Consider the following 19051-nt stretch of genomic DNA (forward strand, 5'->3'; position numbering starts at 1 on the left):
CACTGGAAGTTAAGTGTAACTAAATGGTGTTTTAGTTATGTTGAGTCATATGAAATTTCCTTCCATCAAAACAGTGTTTGAAGGTTGTATGGCTTTCTAATAGGCAAGGTAGTTGGTTAAGGCCAGCGAGAATTTTAGTATTTTATACTTCATTCCAGTCTGTCTTGACTACTCATTAATTTGTTCATGCCTTTACTTGTGCATTGTTGCTTAATAAGGGTATATCTTTTTGCCATCTAAAAAGGGTATCTCTCTGGTATTTTGTCCACATTATTTGTTAATAGGGTGAAATAAAGACCTAGGGATTGGTTCTAAATCTGCATGTACTGAGTAATAAAGTATACTGGTAAATTATGTATATGTAAATCAAGGAACTTGCAGGATGCAAAATGATCTGAAAGAAACTTCTCAAATATTGGTTTCTCTGCATGATCTTCCTGATAAAACTATGTCCTTTGAAAATAAGAGTTCTTAAGAATTGTAATAACTATGAAAAAACTAACCTAGATTCTTACCAGAGAAGCTAAAGTTAAATGTTTAAACTTCTGTGTTCATGCTTAAGCACCTACTTTATCATAGTAAAATAAGCGGGTGCTATTAAATACTCGAACTTGGAAAAAAGAGCTTAGAAATTTTTAGAGCTGATACAGTTATTGGGAGAAGACAAATCTCATGTTTCTGAACTTACTCAGTATTAGCCTGTATTTTTACATTCAATATGCTTAATGAATGCTCCTGAATTTATTAGATTGTTGTGTGTTTCTAAAATGATTGTTATGACTAATTAAAATATTAATTTGAGCTCCAGTCTTCCGTCTGCTTATGTAACAAGCTTGTTAATAATTTTTGATGGTCCTTGATTCTGATAACCTTTTCCCTTATTTTGAAATGTATTTAGATGTTCTTTCAGCAGTGGAGCTGTAGGCAGTCACCAGTTAGGCAGAGTCTGCTTCTTTTGAAGAAGAGATTCTCTGTGAGGAGTTAGAGAGTTGTGATAAATTTGCAAGTGGGAAAATTAACAATGATTTCTGTGTCGCAGTTCCTTCTAGCAGTGTGGGGATGAGCATAAACTACTGTCCTAGGTTAGCCTTCAGTCTAGTAAGAAGCCTCTCTTCCCTGACTCTGGGAAGCAGTTAAAGCTCTTCCTATGCTGCACAACAGTGCTACCAGTCCTGTGGGGTGTGTGTATAAAAACATATATTCATATGTTCTATTAAAATGTATAAGTAAATAAAACCATGTATTTGTGTATATATATTTTTATGTAGAAAAAGAAAAATAATATTTTATGTATATATTTGTAGAAGAAAATGGAATCCTTTTGTTTAAAAACAAAACTCCTGTTACCATGTAAAGCATAAGTCTTGTTGCTGAGGTTATTTGTCTCTATTTTGTTCTCTATTGTGATAATTTACCATTTTTTATTTCCAGCGTTAGAGAAAAATTTCCAAGAGGGAAAATGAGTCTAAAGAAGCAGAGAGACACCAGGAGACAGCCACAAGATTGGAATTACAGTGATCAGTGGAATAGAAAATCAGCTAGCAGAGTGGTGGCGAAGACAGTGATTGAGATGTAGCTTTAGGCAGTATTCAATCTGAGTAAAGATTATGATAAAAAAAAAATGGCTCGTTCTCTGTGTGTGTGTGTATGTATTATGCACAGAATTTTAAAAACTGTACTTAAAAACGTGTTTGTTTCTTTTTTTTAAAGTGTCTGGCAGCACATTGACTGCATGGGGATTGACAGGCAGCATATTCCTGACATATATCTGTGTGAACGTTGTCAACCAAGGTGAGTAGTTTTGTTGATTTTGAACTTTAAATAGCTAGATTGAGAAGAGAATATAAAAAGAGGAGGTATTGGAACAACCAAAAGATAAAACAGAGACCATGTAGCATAATCCTGACAATTCTGGTTAAAGGAGCTACATTTCTGATGCAGGTGATCTTACCAGTCTCCATTCCCTTGGTCGCAGTAGCCATTGTTTCACCTCGCTGGGCAGCAGGGATAAACCCTTAAAACGCCTATCGAAATAGCAGTGATTCCTGGATCCTTTCTCAGGCTGACCAATACATACACAATCCATTCCATATTTCGTTTCATGGCAGTTACATGTTGAGAACCCCGTAACAGCAGTGTTTTCAGGTCAGCTGCCCCCCCCAGTATTTCTCAGTGTCTTTTGTTTTTACGGCCTCATTCCAATATGCTACAGTGCTCACTTGGAGGATTCCTGCTCTGGAATGAGCATTTGTATGCCCCCCTCAAACTTGAAGTCATATGACATGACAAGGAGGGCATTTTGTTCTGCCTGTGTGGTAGGTAGATTATACCGGACTCTTGTCATAGTTGTCCTGTGATGTAGAGGATAAAATGCTACCTGTTACTTATGTTGCAGATTGTTAATTAAACAGTGAATAAAAGACATGTCTGTTCAGAACACTTTAAATACTAATAAATGATACTTTTATTTCTGAGAAATAGTTTGGACCTTGTTGTCATAGAATATTTGTTTTGTATTGTGACGATTGTTTTGAAGAATCTGCAGAATTGTTTAATGCCTGCTTATCTGTAATCCATGGACCAACTGTCAATCTTTCTTCTGAGCTATCAAGTTCCGTTATCTTTTCAAGTGATTTGGATACTTGCATGTGCTTTGTATTAAAATAGAGCGGAACAGTGCACAACTGATGTTTTTCTAAGTATCTAAACATTCAGCTAGTCTATTGTTTATTCTGTAATAGTAAATGGAAAATGGTAGCTATGAAAAGGTCTGTTTTAATACTTAGATCTATTGATGCATAAGTGTGAAAAATGGAATAAAATCTATTTTTTAATTTCAGGAGTTTAGATAAAGAAAGGGCAGTGCTGTTGCAACGAAGGAAAAGGGAGAATATGTCAGGTGAGTAAAGCTTAAAGATTTTTTTTCCTTAGTAAAGGTTATAAAATAAGTATATATCAACTGCATAGACTTAAGAGTGTATGCATGTTTCCTGCAATTTTTATAGCCTTCAGCATATAAAGTTTGGTAAATCAATGCCTTTTACCTGACTTTGTCGTTACTAAGGTAACATTATATCAGAATTGTTGCAGTTCCACGTGTTTTATTAAAGGTTGTCACCACTACCTTTTTTCTTATCATTGTGGAATAATTAAATCTGTTTGAACATCGTTAAAGTTTGGATATAGCTTTTTATAATAACTAGACTACTTTGAGTAAGCTACTGATGATAAGATGGAAAAGGTTCAGGGTTCTTCTTCTGTGATAAGGGAGTGTAACTGAGCCTACTTTCTTTTTGGAAAAAAATTATTTCTCAGCGCTCTCGTTTTTTCCTTCATATTATAGACTACTCATATCCTCATACTAATCTCTTAAAACTATTCCATTGCAGGTGATATTCCTGTCTCTGAGAATTACATAACCGAGACTTAAAACAATCTAGCATAGTTTGAGAGGGAATCTTAATTCTGATTTGTTGGCTGTAGATTTGGGTGTGTGTATTGGTATGTTTTGGGGTTTGTTTTGATGATGAGAAAAATTTTAAACTTAGGTAATACAATTATACGATGTTTTGAGGGTTTTTTGCCCTTTGATAACTAGATGAGGCTTGTAGTGCAAGTACCTATTTTGGTCTCTGTATTTTATGAAATTAGCTCTCCTACCGTTCACAGAATTTCAAAACTCAGCTGGCCTCACTTGTCAGGAGTTCTGTCCAGCCATTACCAAAACTCGTTGTGGGTTTCTTGGTTGAGAGGTGATACTTTCAAGCTCCTATTACAAAAGTCATAATTTGGGATGAAGTCATCCTCCTAAACTTAATATGTTTTACTTTCAAATCATATCTGTGAAGTACTACGGTATGTGCAAGTGTGTGTGTGCGTGTTAGGATTTCTTTTAAAAATACCATGTAGATAAGGTCCTGCTGCCTACTTCATACGCTTTCAGAAAATTCTGAAGTGTGTGATGTGGCCTACAAGCGCGTGTGGCTTAATAGTGCTTCTTGGTGTGGTTGATGCTTTCTGCTGTCCAGTGCTAAGCTGCCTTAAGTCCCTTAAAGGCATTAATGACTTATTTAGAACACCACAGTCATTTTTTGTTTTGTCTGTTTTCATTTTAACAAAACCAAACTTACTTTGTAAAGTTTTGGTTGACCTGCTAGATATAAAATTTTTTTGGTTTTTTTTAGAATTTAAAATTAATTTTTGCTGATTCTATTAAAATAATAGACCAAGTACATTTATAATTTGTTTGGAGTTTGAGTTCAGTAAGTGGTACAATATTGTGAGAATGAACTTGAATTTACATATAGGATAGGGGAAGTTGATGGTCTGAGCTATTTAAGTAATCTCTTCAGATTTGTAGTCACACTATCTGATCATTTACTTATAAACTTAAGGGAAGAGAGAGAGAGAGAGTAAAAATCTTAGCAGGAGCTGAAGAGATTTTACCTTTGAAGTTAGTGTTCCACCCTCATTAATCCTGATGATCAGTCTTTTAAATCTGTTCTATGAATTCAATAGGAAAGTAAATACTAAATGCTAAATCTTAAGTATCAAAAGAGAGTAAAACCAAAACCAAATTCTAATCCTGTTTAAGACTCAGTTGAAGTGCAATATTAATTACTATGATTTATAATACGTAACTTGAAATGAATGTATGCTTGCATCTCTAGTTAGCTTTCATTTAGCCAATACATTTGCTTGGCTAAACGCACTTTTTGTATGTTGACTGATGTTACATGGTTCAATCAGACTTAAAGTAATTCTGAGTATGAACTGTCTACCATGAGACATTAGTAAAAATGGCCAGTTTTCATAGATGATTCCAAGTAGGTAAAGCAAAAGTGGCATCAATTTGAATGTATCTATTAAATGTTTTAAGTATTCAACAGCAGCAGAATGTTCCTTGTAACTTAGTAATAAATTACAGGTGTTTGATTAAAGGTAAGATTGCATTATTTGGATGTTCTTTGATGAGTTAGTATATATTTAGGACTTTAGTTTTTTCCTGGCAACATCTATAGCCCATTGTTCTGGGGCCTGTGGTTGTATGTGGTGGTGTTGGTTTTGTTGTTCTGGTATAAGAGCGTACTTTGATGCAGCTTACTGTGCATTGGATTGCTTGCTATGGTTCAGTGGAGCCCCTAGTCAGTTGCATCCGGGACACTTTGGGTTTGGTTTTGGCTTTGGCTTTTTGTTGGGTTTTTTTTTTTTTTGTTGTTGTTGGGGTGGTTTTTTGGGGTTTTTTTAAAGATAGAGTATCTAGATGTGTAACATGTTCAAGGATGTTGCTTCAAGCTGTCTGGTCTTGAAATTGGTGCTGATGAAATCACTTGCTGCATATGGGGAAATGAGTCTGGGCCCATAACTTCTTGTGAAATTTGGAGAGTTTGTATCTTGCCTTCCAAGATGCAAAAATCTTCACTTAGTGTGCTTTACTAAGGCTCTCCAAAGTGAAAGCAGGTTATGTAGGTTAGGAAGGAGTGTCTCAAAACAACGCTCTGTAATTACATGTTCAGTTGAGGTAATTATTCTTTACAGTAAGTTAGGGCACAGTGTCGGCAACAATATTGAAATGTTGCTTCCCTAAGGAAGACAGTGTTTTGAGGGGGGTTGGGCAGGGGGAGGTGTTCGGCTATGACATAACGATTCTGTAGGCACTAGTGTATGGACTACAAACATTTACAATTTCAAGAGGGCCTTAGGTTTTCATTTCTCAATCGTTGGTTATTCTGCTATTCATTTTTCTTCGATTAGGCGTTTCATCTTTCTATATGTTTTTTTTTTTTATCCTAGTTCAGAAAATAGTCCCTGCAGAGATGTAAACAAATTCGGAAAACATCATCAGCTCCTAATGTATGAAATATAATTATGTGCCTAATAAATTGTTCAAAAGAACAACCAAGATGGTAAAATTGGATTGCTTACTATGCACAGAAGAATCCTGTTAAGGAATGTTGTGAGCAAGAAAAATCTGGAGTAACCAGTAGCTGGAGTTCTTTATTTAGTAAAGAAGGTTTCAATTAACCGTTGAGTGCACTGATTAAAGCAACGTCCTTCTGAGCTCAGAAGGAATGTTTTCTCTGCTCTCATTAAGTATCTGTAAAGCCTGCTTCTATGCAGTTTCAGAAAAAGTCTTGCTTAGTGTGAAGTGTATTTACTGAAAGCAGAATATTTGGAAAAGCTGCTAAAATCTGAGAAGTCTGTACTGAGCACATGTGAACAGTAGTCTCCTATCTACGTGCACCATCTCTCTTCCAATCCTCCCCATACTTCACAGCCTTTCATCTTGACAGAACTAGGGTAATCCTGTTTCAGGTCAGGAAATGTATTTGTCTGACATAAATGCTGATGTATGCTAAATTTCAGGCTTTGGCTTTTAGGTCTGCGGGTGCACAGCACAAAGGAAAAATATCTGTCAGTTTGTGTGTGGTCTTGTTTTAACGAGTAAAATAGACTTCCCTTTTCTCTTCCCTGAGTAGCAGAATGTTATTGTTAGGGGATTTTGAGGAGAGAAGGCTTTTGGCTAAAGCAACATATTTATCCTGAAAAAGGCAATTGACACTGCAAATTGATGCTGAACTAGTTGATTACAACTTACACATGACTGATTAATAGGGCTTCGCAAGAAATGCTGGGCAGTCATTAATTTTAATCCCCTGTAGAATACAGTCATCTGAGAGAATCCTGAAGCCATGTTACAAGTAAAAGCTATATATAAGTGAATGAATTAACAAATACATTTTTTTGAACACTTTTGTTCTGATTCTAATTTTGCTTATAATGGACTATGATAACATAATTCCGATGGAATTAATCTGGTATCTTTTTCTTACTTGGCATTACAAACATCTGTTACCAGCTTCTCATTGGTCATTTGTTTTCATACTGTTGCAACTGTTGGTGAATTTTGCATGTGAGTGCTTGAAGCGTTTGTCAGTACACATTTTTGTTTTTTAAAAGCAGATGTAGAGTTAACTAGTGAATATTCTTTCTACAGTATTTGTTTATTTACAGAATGTTCTTTGTTTTAAAGATGGGGATACCAGCGCAACAGAGAGTGGTGATGAGGTTCCTGTGGAACTGTATACTGCTTTTCAACATACACCAACTACAATTACTTTAACTGCTACAAGAGTTACAAAAGTCAATGATAAGAAAAGGAAAAAAAGTGGAGAGAAGGAACAGAACATAGCAAAATGTAAAAAAGTGAGTGAATGTAATTTCTCTTTTTATGACTCTGTTATAAATTATAGCTATGTGACATCTCCTACCAAGAGACACTCGTTTTAAAAATCAGGCGGCTGTTACTAATAATATTTTACTACCTGTCTTCAGATTGAAATGTAATACTCTGCAGTAAATGATACAGTCTTCCTTGCCTCTTTTCCTCCCAGCCCCTTAAGTTAATGTGTACTAGCCATGAAAGTTCAATTTTATAATTGAGGCAGAATTTGTAAGGAGGAATTGCATTTACTAGACCACTTGGTACAGTTAGAGGTGGGGCAGAACAGACTTTGGATACCCAAAGAAGAATTCTGTGTCTGAAAGTCTTCAGTTGTGGTGGTTTTAAGTTCAGAAATGTTTGCTGTCAGTTGTCCTGATGTGACTTCATGTCCATTTATTTGAGTTGAAATTGTGTGGAAGTGTGCTGTCAGAAAGTTAGCTACTAAGCTGCTTTGGTAAACAGGATATTGATGTTATACTGTTTAGCTACAGGTATAAGCAATAAAATATATGTGAAGACAAATGTAATATATGTGAAGAAGTAAAAGTACGTGGAATTTCCTAAACTAACAAGTTCCTTTCTGCAGTTCAGTTTCACTGGCTTTGAGAATTTTGTCCTTTAAAACTAGAAGTCCGAATTGGTTACTGCTATCTTTTTGGAAATCTTGAGTAAAATGTTTCCTTTTGAATGAATGGTTCTGAATATAAGTTTACTACCACATATTCTTCTGTTCTTTCCCAACGTTGTGTGAGATGATTTAAAGAATGAGGTTTTGTTGTAGAATGACAGACTTTTGAAAGAAGTTAACATTATAGGACATCTGTGACACCTGCTTCCCCCTCCCTTCTTTCCACAAATAGTGTGGTGAAGGATATGGGCAATTTACAGATTTACCTGATAAGTATGGGGTGTTCCGTAAGTAACTTTTCAGTTACTTTGCCTTGAAGTTTGAAATTCTAGAGGGTCATGTTGTAATGTAGGGGAAGGGTAAGCGTACCTGTGCTACTAGCTCTGACATCCAGTATGCACTTAGCTTGGAATGCTGAATTGTTTTTTAAAATATATTTTGAGAGATGTAAGCTCTTGCCATCTTGAGATTTCAGTGTAGTTTGTTCTGTTGTCATTGTCTTGCATGTTTTGTTGAGAATGGTCCACACCAAACAGCTGTTAATTCATTAATAGATTTTAAATTCCTTAAGAGATTTTGTATTTCCTCCAAAGAATATAAATATCTAACTTTGTTTCAGGCATTTCGAGAAGGATCCAGGAAATCTTCACGAGTAAAGGTAATGTGATTTTGTTTGTTTTTTGTTTTAAACCTTAATTGTACATTAAGTAATATGAAGCGTCAAGAATGCAACTGGTGCTATATATTCAGCAGTAAAATTCTCTTGATAACTAATGTAATATATACGCGTCATAGTACTTTTAAATTAAGGTATGAGCACTACATCTTTATGTCCTGCAAAGTTAACTGAAATAATATAGTGTAAATTTTTATTCTGAGAATGCTTGGTTTTCAAGAGCCAGTGGAGGAATTAGGGCTTGTTTGTGCTGTGCCAAGGGAGTAAAATTGAGTGCACACCTCATTTGAACTTAGTATCTCCAGCTTTTCATAGCTCTGAGCAGCAAAGGAATGAAATGGCTGTTCTGTATTTGAAAGCTAAACTAGTGATTCTGCTCTGTCATACGTCCATGTATTCATCTGATGGGACTCTACTCACTAATGCTGGCATAGTTTAAGGAATTGTGTTGGGATGTCTGCTTTGTAAGATTTAAGTGTTATAGCAGTCTTTAAATTTTCTGTGAGATAAAAATATGCATGGTGGGAAAACTAGGTATTTCTCGTAGTTTATTCATCCTTGGGATATATGAAAACAAGTAGGACACAATTTACACTTAAAATGTATAAGATGTGACTTGCCAATAGTAAAGACAGAATGGGGAAAGAAAATCTCTATTTTGTGCTTTTTGAATATGCTGTTTCTGTGGTTCCATTGTGTGTGTTCATGGTTTTCTTAGCATCACAGCTTTTATTAATGCTGTTTGTGTGTGTGGTTGTCTTGATGCACAAAAGAAATGTAATCAGTAACAGGTAAATTGAATTGTTGAACTACTTGATGTTTTATTAATGTTTAATAGTGTCTCTGCTCAGGTGGATAGAAAAGGGAGCGTTGGTTGGCTGCTGCTGTCCGTAAGGAGCATTGGTTGGCTGCAGCCTGGCTGCTGCTTGTGAGGTCTGGAGGTACAACAGCACTTTCTTTAAAAGTGAAAGGATCAGAAGCACTGCAGAAGAAAATTGTTTAGTGAGGAACAGATAAGGGGAGAAAAATGATCTGTGCAAAGCCTGTAACATTAGAGTCATAACCTTAATGTAGTAGGTGTAGGATTAGTAAAGTTTAGTAAGATGTGAAGTGGAAAAAAGATACAGCATGACCCTTGAAGTTGCAAGGGGAAAATCAAATCTGTGTATTATAGGATGGAAGCTGGAGTTCTTTATATTTGCATATGTTCACAAAAGTTGAGTAGGAAGGGAGATCTGACTCTCCAACTCCTGCACTCATAGATTCATGATGCAGTGCAGTTGTGGGAGGAAACAGTGTCAAGTCTCCATTCTCATCCCACTAAGAGCTAGAATCCCTATTGAAGAGGGAGTGTATTCCTGAACTTGGGTGATACTTATGAAATGATAAAATTCATGAAAGGACAAATGTAGTGCTACTGTATTCAACTCAATGCTTTTAAGTAATGCAGAATTTTATACCGGACTTTCTAAAAAGAAAAAGACCCTAAAGCAATGGCATACCTTTGCCCTTCATTTTGTGTCTTGTTGTAGACTTATTTTAATATCTTTGTCTTACCTTGTAATATCTGGTCACTTTAATTTTTAGGGCTCAGCTCCAGAGATTGATCCTACTGACAGTTCGAACTTTGGATGGGAAACTAAAATCAAGGCATGGATGGATCGTTATGAAGAAGCAAACAACAACCAGTACAGTGAGGGTGTCCAGAGGGAGGCACAAAAAATAGCTCTGAGATTAGGCAATGGAAATGACAAAAAAGAAGTCAGCACCAGCAGTCTGATTTTCAAACCTCCAGTAGAGGTAATGAGCTGTGCCATGTTGTGTTATTGCATGCTGGTTTTGTACCATGACAAAGATATCCATTTAGATTCCTTTCTTTAAAAAAAAAGTGGGGGGGGGGGGGATGGGGGGACGGGACTTCACATTCATTTTCTGTATCTTGTCTCACCAGAGGTCTAAGCGTCAGAGTTTTAACAGCTTTTTCAGAATTTGTAATTGGTTTTCATACATCCTGTATCACCCCTGATTATGTTTACACTTGCATATCAGTTCTCATAAAAATAAGTAAGATGCTAGCCTTAGCCTGAACATTTAATTGTCCTTAGACTGTCCTTTGTGGTGGGCATAGCGCAGTAAACTTTGCTGCTGCTGTTTCTCTGCTCTGTGAGGAATATCAGGAGTGGTTAGAGTAGATAGAAGCATTGAAGTTGGAATCTTTTTTTCTGCTATATGTATCAACATGTTAATTGTCCACGTTTTTCTTAAGATATGGTAAGTCTGGTATTCAGATAGAATAGAACTTCATTTACCAGTTCATGAAGGATGTTTGTGATGGTAGGTGATATTCTGATACTGATTTATTTTTTACTCTTGTGATCCTGTAATTTCTAGTTTATGAAAAAATTGTGCAGTCTTTTTCTATCCTTAACATCAGTTCCTTATCAGCTTAAAATCAGAGCCTTATAACATAGCATTTTATAGCAGAAATCTCAAGGAGTAGTTACTGTAGCAGATTAATGGAAGCATCTTTGCTTCTTTTCCTCAAAGACCATCATGGCATATGGGACACCCTCCTTAGAGGAATATCCCTGCTTACAGAGCCTACATAGAGGCTACTTCCTTTTTGATTGGCGATGACAGTTATGAGAGGTGTGAGTTCACTAATTGTCAGGGTATGTATTGGTTTTTAATTAAAAGCCATCCTTCCATCTAAAGATATGGAAATAAGAAATTTGGAAACTCTCTCAGGATTCTTTTTTTTTTTATTATTATGATTTTGTTATTTTCCTGTTCTGTTTTTCCTTGAATGAATCATGAGCATCCTTTTATGTTTGCATGTTTTGTTTTGTTTGAAGGAATTGAAGCCTTTTGAAAGTGTTATGCAAAACAGTGCAGCGATTGGTCCTAGTAGTGGTGAGAGTTAAGTGCACTAAGGGATATAGTACTTGAATTGTGAGAATATTAATATGTTGGTTTTCAGCCATGTGCTGGAGAATCAGGGCTAAAGCATTCCTTGAATCTAAATTCATAACTAGTTGCATTGGTAGGGGAACAGGACAGTTTGATCAAATCAGTGTGGAGGTTTAATTACAAAAAGGAGGGGTTTTTTAGTTTGTATAGAATTGTTCAGTAGTTGTGAAAGTATAATCTGCTGTTAATAGTAATGGAAAAATAGTAGAAGATGATACTTCATAAATTAACTTATGTCTTTATAGAGTTACGTGCAAAAAAACAAGAAAATCTTAAAAGCTGCCAAAGACTTGCCTCCTGATGCACTTATTATTGAATACAGAGGAAAGTTCATGCTGAGAGAACAATTTGAAGCTAATGGATATTTCTTTAAAAGGTTTGTTTATTCTGAATGTTCTAATAAGGTAACTGTTAAAATGCTGTTTTGCGAAACTCTTGCCTGAAGTACAAGTGGGCCTTTGTTACCAGCAGTGTCTTGCATTTTACTGTTGTCTGATTAAAAATAATTGCAGCTGGAATCTGGTCTCCCCTTCTCTTCTGGATATCCTTATGGATCTGCTTAGGAGTTAGTTTCCTCTTTCTTTGTTCTTCCCTGGTTATAGGATTCCTGCATTCTTAGTTGGCTAGTTGTGCACATTTAACTGGAGACTGGCAGGTTCTACCATACTGAAATAATTCAGAAGGTAATGGCAAAGACATCCTCTTTTTTGAGAGAAATAGATTTTAAGTCCATTAGGCTGAGAACGGAATTGGACACAGGTGAACTTGGGGCCTTTTTACTGCCAGAATTCTCTAGTTGGTTGTTACTGAGCAATGTGTGACTGCTTGCTTCTTCCCGTGGATGATTTTCAGTGCTGCCACTAACTGCACAGACACACCTACTTGGGAAATTGCAAGCAGCCTGTTCGAGGAGAGAGAACACAAAGCTTGTGCTCAGTAAAGGTGGAAGGGTTCCCTGGCACTTGTAATAGCAGAACTTAATGCGTATCTCAGCAAAGTATTTAGATGCCCCCTTTCGTCAGGAGGGTTGGGTGCCAGTGATACTGCAGGGCAGTATTGTTAGGCAGCAATGTGGAGGTGTTATTTTATTCTGTTTTTTAGGTGATTCTGTGAGGCTCCTAGATCTGTACCTGAGTTTCATTTTAGGACCTGCAGTAAGAAAAATTTAAGGAAGATGAAGAATCTTAACCCTGTGTCTTCCACATCTAGTGCTTGCCCTGTTACTGTTCCTCCCTTTAGATCCTATGCAGAAGAATTACATTCAGGGCTGTAACTCAGACTTTCGGTTTTCCGAGAACACGTTTGGAGAACGTACCAGTTAGAATCATGAAGCTTAAATACAATTGTGTCATTCTCGGATTAACCCATGAATTTGGTGTATCATGCCAAAAATCGTGTTACAAAGCTAACTAGTCTGAAAAGTAAGTGATATTTAGCGTCTTTAAAAATGATAAATCTCTGGTTTTCTTGTATCTTTTTCAGGCCATACCCATTTGTCTTGTTCTATTCCAAATTCCATGGGTTAGAAATGTGTGTTGATGCAAGGACTTTCGGAAATGAAGCTCGATTCATCAGGCGTTCGTGTACACCAAATGCAGAGGTGAGCACATACATAACGTTAAATTAGGTTTTATTTACTTGAAGTCCCCTTCTCCTTGAGTTTCCCAATTGAATAATTTGAGCAATCCCTACAATTTCTATACAGGTGCTTTTAAAAAAAAAACAAAACAAAACACAAAAAACCAAAAAAACCCAACCAAAAACAACAACAAAAAAAAACCCACCAAAAAAACCCAAAAAAACCACACACCAAAAAAACCCAAAGTAATTCATGATAATCTAATAATGTTCTTTTGAATTATAGGTGAGGCATGTAATTGAAGATGGAACAATTCATCTTTATATTTACTCCATCCATAACATTCCAAAGGGAGCAGAGATTACTATAGCATTTGATTTTGATTATGGAAACTGGTAAGTATTTTGGGCATGCTGTTCTAAAGTACATCTAATGCTTGTTAAGTTACAAGCTGAATTCAGAGTTGTGAATTCAGAGTGGCTTTGTTTTTTTCTATCATTTACTTGCACGCTTTAATAACAGGGCTCCTTGAGCATTGTATTTACAATGAACGGGGGGGGGGGCAGGGTTTCTTCTGTATTTTTATTACTGCATATCTGTTGCTAATTCAGCAATGTTGCAGTTACTTATAAACGAGGTGGAAAAGATACAAACTTAGATGAATATGAATAAAGATGCACTATGAAAATTTATCATATATAGGTGTCCCATACTGTGGGGAGAGTAGAGGGAAGAAAATCTAGAACTATTTGGTAACGCCCTATTTATTTCAGAGTGTGTCTGTAGTATAACTTGAGGCAGACACTGTCTGTGGAATTTAGTTATAAATCATGTTTGTTTAATGTGTGATTAAGAATGTTCAAATACACTGAATGCTTAGTGCCTTAGATTCCATAACCTATTACACATTTTCCTGAATATAGCTGTTACTCGGTTGATGAATTGGGGAAGGGTCTAATAAACTGTTGCCATTATCTGTAAGCATCATTTTGAAATGGTAGAGGAAATAATCGGTTAAGTTCCACTCACATATGTAGGAACTGTTATTCAAACACCTCTTTGAAATCTGCTGTCAAAATAAGGCCTTTGAGTGATATAATCTAGTAATGATTTCTTTTGGCTAGTAGGAAATGTTCTAGGGTATAGGTACATTGTGCAGGAACATCTAGGCTAATACTGACCTTGGAAACTGAAGCACTGAAGAGCCTATTTCTGTATGTGCACTTGGTCGGGTCCAGAAGCAGTCCAACTGTTTCACGTTTTGCTACACCAAGGTAATACACTTGTCTGTGATCTGCTCGTAAGTCAGCTTGGGTGCAGTGCTGTGCAGACATGCCTTCACTGCTTCTGGACCTGAACTAGTTATGTCTGTAGAGTACTACCTGTATTAATCAACTTGGGTTCAGACTGGCTCAAGATGCCTTGCACTGTTAAGTGTTGTAGACATACTCCTACATCCCTCACATGAAGACAACCTGAGAAATTGCCTGGTTGATAGGTTTTTTGGGGTTTTGTTACCTGTCCTTTTGAAAGTATGTAGTAGTTGTGTTTAGTACCTGGAGCTGGCAGCCTGTGTAAGTTTGAATATGTTTGAATAACAGGTCCTATGTATCCAAGTGGAACTTAAAATTGTGCAAAGTGACTCTGAGTTCTTTCCAGTGTGCTCGTTCTGTAAATTGTGTCTACTGTCTTTGCATAAAGCAAGAACTCTCCTTCCATGCGTCTGTTAATTTCCTTAATGTGGTGGTTATATATTTCTACCCAGGGTATACTCAGGTTTTAGATGTCTTCCATCTTTTAAGCAAATTCTGTTAATGAGTAGATGAGATTTTTGAATTACAGCAATTTTGTATATTTTGGTGAAAACTTGAGTCAGGTGCTTTTAATATGCTTGGTTTGCATCATAGCAGATGTTTAATGTGAAATGTATCAGCTTGTGTGATTTAGTATTGGAAAATCTCATTGCTGTACAGCCTAATCAAAATACGCCTTCTTGCATTTGCTTTTAGTAAATACAAAGTGGATTGTGCTTGCCTCAAAGAAAATCCTGAATGTCCGGTTCTCAGACGTTCTGAGCCTACAGAAAACATCAATACTGGATATGAAACCAGAAGGAAGAAGGGAAAGAAAGAGAAAGATGTTTCAAGAGAAAAGGAGACTCAAAATCAGAACATCACATTGGACTGTGAAGGAGCAGCCACCAAAATGAAAATTGCAGATAATAAACAGAGGAAGCTTTCTCCCCTCAGGCTGTCCATTTCTAATAATCAGGTATTGACACAAAGATAATCAGAAAGAAAAAATTTTAAAAACAAATACTCTCCTTTTGTAGTTACTAAAGGAATTCTAACAAGTCACTGAAAAGGAGTATGGAGATTTATCAAAAATTATAATAATGGATAAGTTGTCTAGATTTTTTTGCACTATTTTCAGGGTTTTTTTTATTTTTCAGTAGAATCATGGAATAGTTGAGGTTGGAAGGGAGCTTTAAAGGTCATCTAGTCCAACCCCCCTGCAATGACCAGGGACACGTTCAACCAGATCAGGTTGCTCAAAGCCCCATCCAGCCTGGCCTTGAATATTTCCAGGGATGGGGCATCTACCACCTCTCTGGGGAGCTTGTTCCAGTGTTTCACCACCCTCATTGTAAAAATTTCTTCCTTAAACTTGGTCTGAATCTACCTCCTTTTAGTTTAAAGCCATGACCCCTTGTCCTGTTGCAACAGGCCCTGCTAAAAAGTTTGTCCCCATAATATTTGATTGTACTTAAACATATGTTGGTTCCCATACCAGTTTTAACTACACATTTTTCCTCTGAATTTCTTTGTAGGTCTGTAATGTGAAAGCCTCATGTCATGCTTTCAGGAGCTTCTAGTCCACCTTGAAGTGTCTTTTGGTTAGTTGTATATGTTGCTCAGGAGTGTGGTATTTTAAACATAGCAATAAGTAGCCCTGCTCGTATAACAAATAAAACGTCAACCCAGAATAGTCTTGGCTGCAGCTCTGTGTAGAAGATAGAGTCTGGGGAGTCGGGAGGAGGAAGGTGTGTTTTGAAGCCAAGTACTGGATAATAGGTGGATAGTATGGTAAAGCTACCTGGTAATATACCATGGCAGTCAATTCTAAATTAGTCTTTTGTGTAATATGTTAGTTTGAAAGAACTAGTGGGAGAGATTCATGAGATCAATTATTAACTTAATTTTGCAGAGCAGCTATTAAAGATAAATATTTAACATGAGAAGATGGTTACTTTCGCAACTATCTATCTTTTCTTTCTTTTTTGGGGGTGGTGGTGGATTTTTTTTTTTTCTTCCTTGTATGGTGGTTTTTGATGATAATTTAGGAGCAGAGAGAAAGGAGTTATTCTGGGAGGGAGCCATTTCCAAGTTTCTAATCTTTTAACATCACTTAGGAGTGAAGGAAATAAGGTGCAAATGAGCATATTGACCCCCAGTTTTCATAAGACGATCAAATTATTCTGGAGTTTTAGTAGCTAAGTAGCTCAAAAATGCTTGGAAGTCCAGAAGGCATGGCATGTGACTGTTACATGTTATGATCTCTAGAGGCAACATTTAAACTTTCTCATTTTAAGTGATTTTTTTGGGGTTTTTTTGTTTTGTTTTTAACAAGTGATAACTGGTATTTGGAACGTTCTTCTGAGCTTTTAACGTAATATACAGTGGTTATATAGAACAGTCACAGGAGAACGCACGTTATTTTTCAAAACTGAACTTAAAACAGTAGGAGTTTTGAGAAGAATAAAGCTGTTAAAATGTGTATCTAAATATAGAAGCCAGTCAATTAATAGCTTTTTTCTTGGGGTGAATATATAATGCCAAGGTAAAGAAAGCATATAGGAAAATGTAAATGTACTTTTAAGACAAATGTTTAAAAAAATTTGTCTAGTCCATTATGTAAAAGTGGAATTGCTTATAGGACTAGTGAACACTTAACTCTTTTCAAAGTTATTGTTTCATGGTTTTTTTCCCCAAACAGAAAACCATTATTAAGTTAGCTAACTCTTGTGTTTCCTATGGCACTGTCATTAAATTCTGTAGTGAGAGTGTAAATGGAAAATGTGACTTTTAATATACTTTTGAGCTGAGAAGAACCTGTATGTAATTGTCTGTTAACATCTCCTTTGACATTCACTCTGTTTTCACTAATGCCTTTTTTTTAGTGGGTATATAATGTACAGCTCCTAATTCTTTAACTGATTATAAAGTGGCTAGATCAGTGGCCAGTGTTAGTGCCCAAAAGTTTCTGTTGGTTTGGAAGTTCAATTATGGTACTTTTTTTAGTTGGTGGGGTGGGGGAGTGGGGATGGAACCCCAAAATTTCAATAAGAGCAGTATGCTCATGAAAAAACATACAGATGTGTCTAAGGTCAGAATGGAAAAGATCTAGTCACGTGATGATATCTACAGGTTTATACAAAGGTACATGTGGATATTAGGGTGTTTTTACATTATTGTCTTGATTTATTGGCTTGTTTATTTTTCATGTAATGATCTTGAGGGTTCTTAGTTCTGTGTAGCTTGTAGTTTTCCCTAGTTTGCAAGAGTAGTAGAGCTTCTGTAAAGCAGTCATTTCCATCTTTCAGGAGCCAGATTTTATTGACGATATAGAAGAAAAAACTCCCATTAGCAATGAAGTAGAAATGGAATCAGAGGAGCAGATTGCAGAAAGGAAAAGGAAGATGGTAAGTTGGGAAGCAAGTAGCTGCCTTAAGTTGTCCCTAAGGCTTAGTGACACCTGCTCTTCCCATGCTAATTGCTGCCTTTTTGTAGGCTTGTAGAATCTGAGTATATATGAAGTCAGATCCTTATGTGAACTTCAACATAAAATGCAAAGCTTGCTATTTGAGAGCATTTCGTCCGGCTTAATCATTGCTTTCTGACAAAAACCTGCTTTTATCTTCAACTGTATATAATTTTCTATTACCTTTAAAAAAGACATTGTAGAAATCACCTAGACTTTATTTTCTTCACTCCATATTACTGCATATTATTTGTAATGGCTATTTTATAGGTAGTACTGGGAGTCAGGGGTTTTGCCTGACTCTTTTTTTGAGTTCCCAACTTGCAAAGCCGCAGAAATCCTAATTTTCAGAAGTTGATAGAACAGTGTTACAGAAACTGGCATTTTAAAATGTGCTTTTCTTGTTACGCATTCAGAATGTGGGGTACTTGAAATTACTAGTGAAATCAAAATCTTGGCCGAGTTGTATAATGGAATACTAATATTTGGAACTTTCATTTTATTGTTTGTGCTCACAGAACTTCTGGTAAGTGGAGTTCAGGGTGGCACCAAAACTGTCTGCATCTGCCCAGACCTTAAAAAAATAAAGGGGGATGGAGTATACATTCCTTTTGGTCGGTATTTCCTACAACTCATGTCAGTAGCAAAATTGATGAGACTTGTGTTTATTAGACATCAGAAAGCAAAATCTGCTCAAGTAAAATTTACATTTTAATATGAAATCTGGAGAATGATAGCATGAGCTCTAATATTAACATATAACAGTGTCTTGTCATCCTTTTGGGGAATGATTCTCATGAAACACTGTTGGATATGTTGGTTTTGCTCCAGGGAATGTGCTGGCTGGCCTTTTTTTTTTTTTTTTTTTTTTTTTTTTTGGCACTTTACATTTGTATTCTTCCTAAAGCAGCGCTTTCTGTGGAACTTAGTTACAACAAAGTTGCTGTAGTAGTTAAAAACGTAATTATTACCCTAGCTCTGTTATGACGATTGCAAATAACTGCAAGTTTGCCTGTGTTTTGCCAAGCAAACAGAGGCCAGTTTAGTGGCAAAACAAAACAGAGTTCCTCATTCACTCATATGAGCAATATATTTGTGGATATTCTTCTTCCTTTGATATAAACACATTGTTGTTACCAATGCACTGTTGAGCTGCAGGCATTTACTAAAAAAAAAAAAAAAGTTCGTAACAGAAGCTCCCAATTCTGCCAC

At 36.2% G+C, this 19051-nt stretch overlaps 1 protein-coding gene across 9 annotated transcripts in view; it reads left to right on the plus strand.

The window, feature by feature from the left end:
* Positions 1 to 19051, plus strand: part of KMT2E (lysine methyltransferase 2E (inactive)) — a 63404-nt gene that overhangs the window by 27622 nt on the left and 16731 nt on the right. For 7 of the 9 annotated variants that reach the window (XM_087768037.1, XM_087768038.1, XM_009462889.2 and 4 more), the window contains 10 exons: positions 1711 to 1791; positions 2841 to 2899; positions 7034 to 7206; positions 8473 to 8511; positions 10117 to 10329; positions 11745 to 11875; positions 12982 to 13099; positions 13364 to 13473; positions 15088 to 15349; positions 17682 to 17780. In XM_087768037.1, coding sequence (XP_087624163.1) covers positions 1711 to 1791; positions 2841 to 2899; positions 7034 to 7206; positions 8473 to 8511; positions 10117 to 10329; positions 11745 to 11875; positions 12982 to 13099; positions 13364 to 13473; positions 15088 to 15349; positions 17682 to 17780 — 1285 coding nt within the window. Of the gene's footprint in view, positions 1 to 1710; positions 1792 to 2840; positions 2900 to 7033; positions 7207 to 8472; positions 8512 to 9395; positions 9471 to 10116; positions 10330 to 11076; positions 11202 to 11744; positions 11876 to 12981; positions 13100 to 13363; positions 13474 to 15087; positions 15350 to 17681; positions 17781 to 19051 lie in introns of those variants that run through there. The other 2 variants (XM_087768044.1, XM_087768045.1) reach the window with 2 other exon arrangements.

Source organism: Nipponia nippon, unplaced genomic scaffold (assembly GCF_047370975.1).
Source record: "Nipponia nippon isolate SJK-2023a ecotype South Korea unplaced genomic scaffold, ASM4737097v1 scaffold_3, whole genome shotgun sequence".
NCBI lineage: Eukaryota > Metazoa > Chordata > Aves > Pelecaniformes > Threskiornithidae > Nipponia > Nipponia nippon.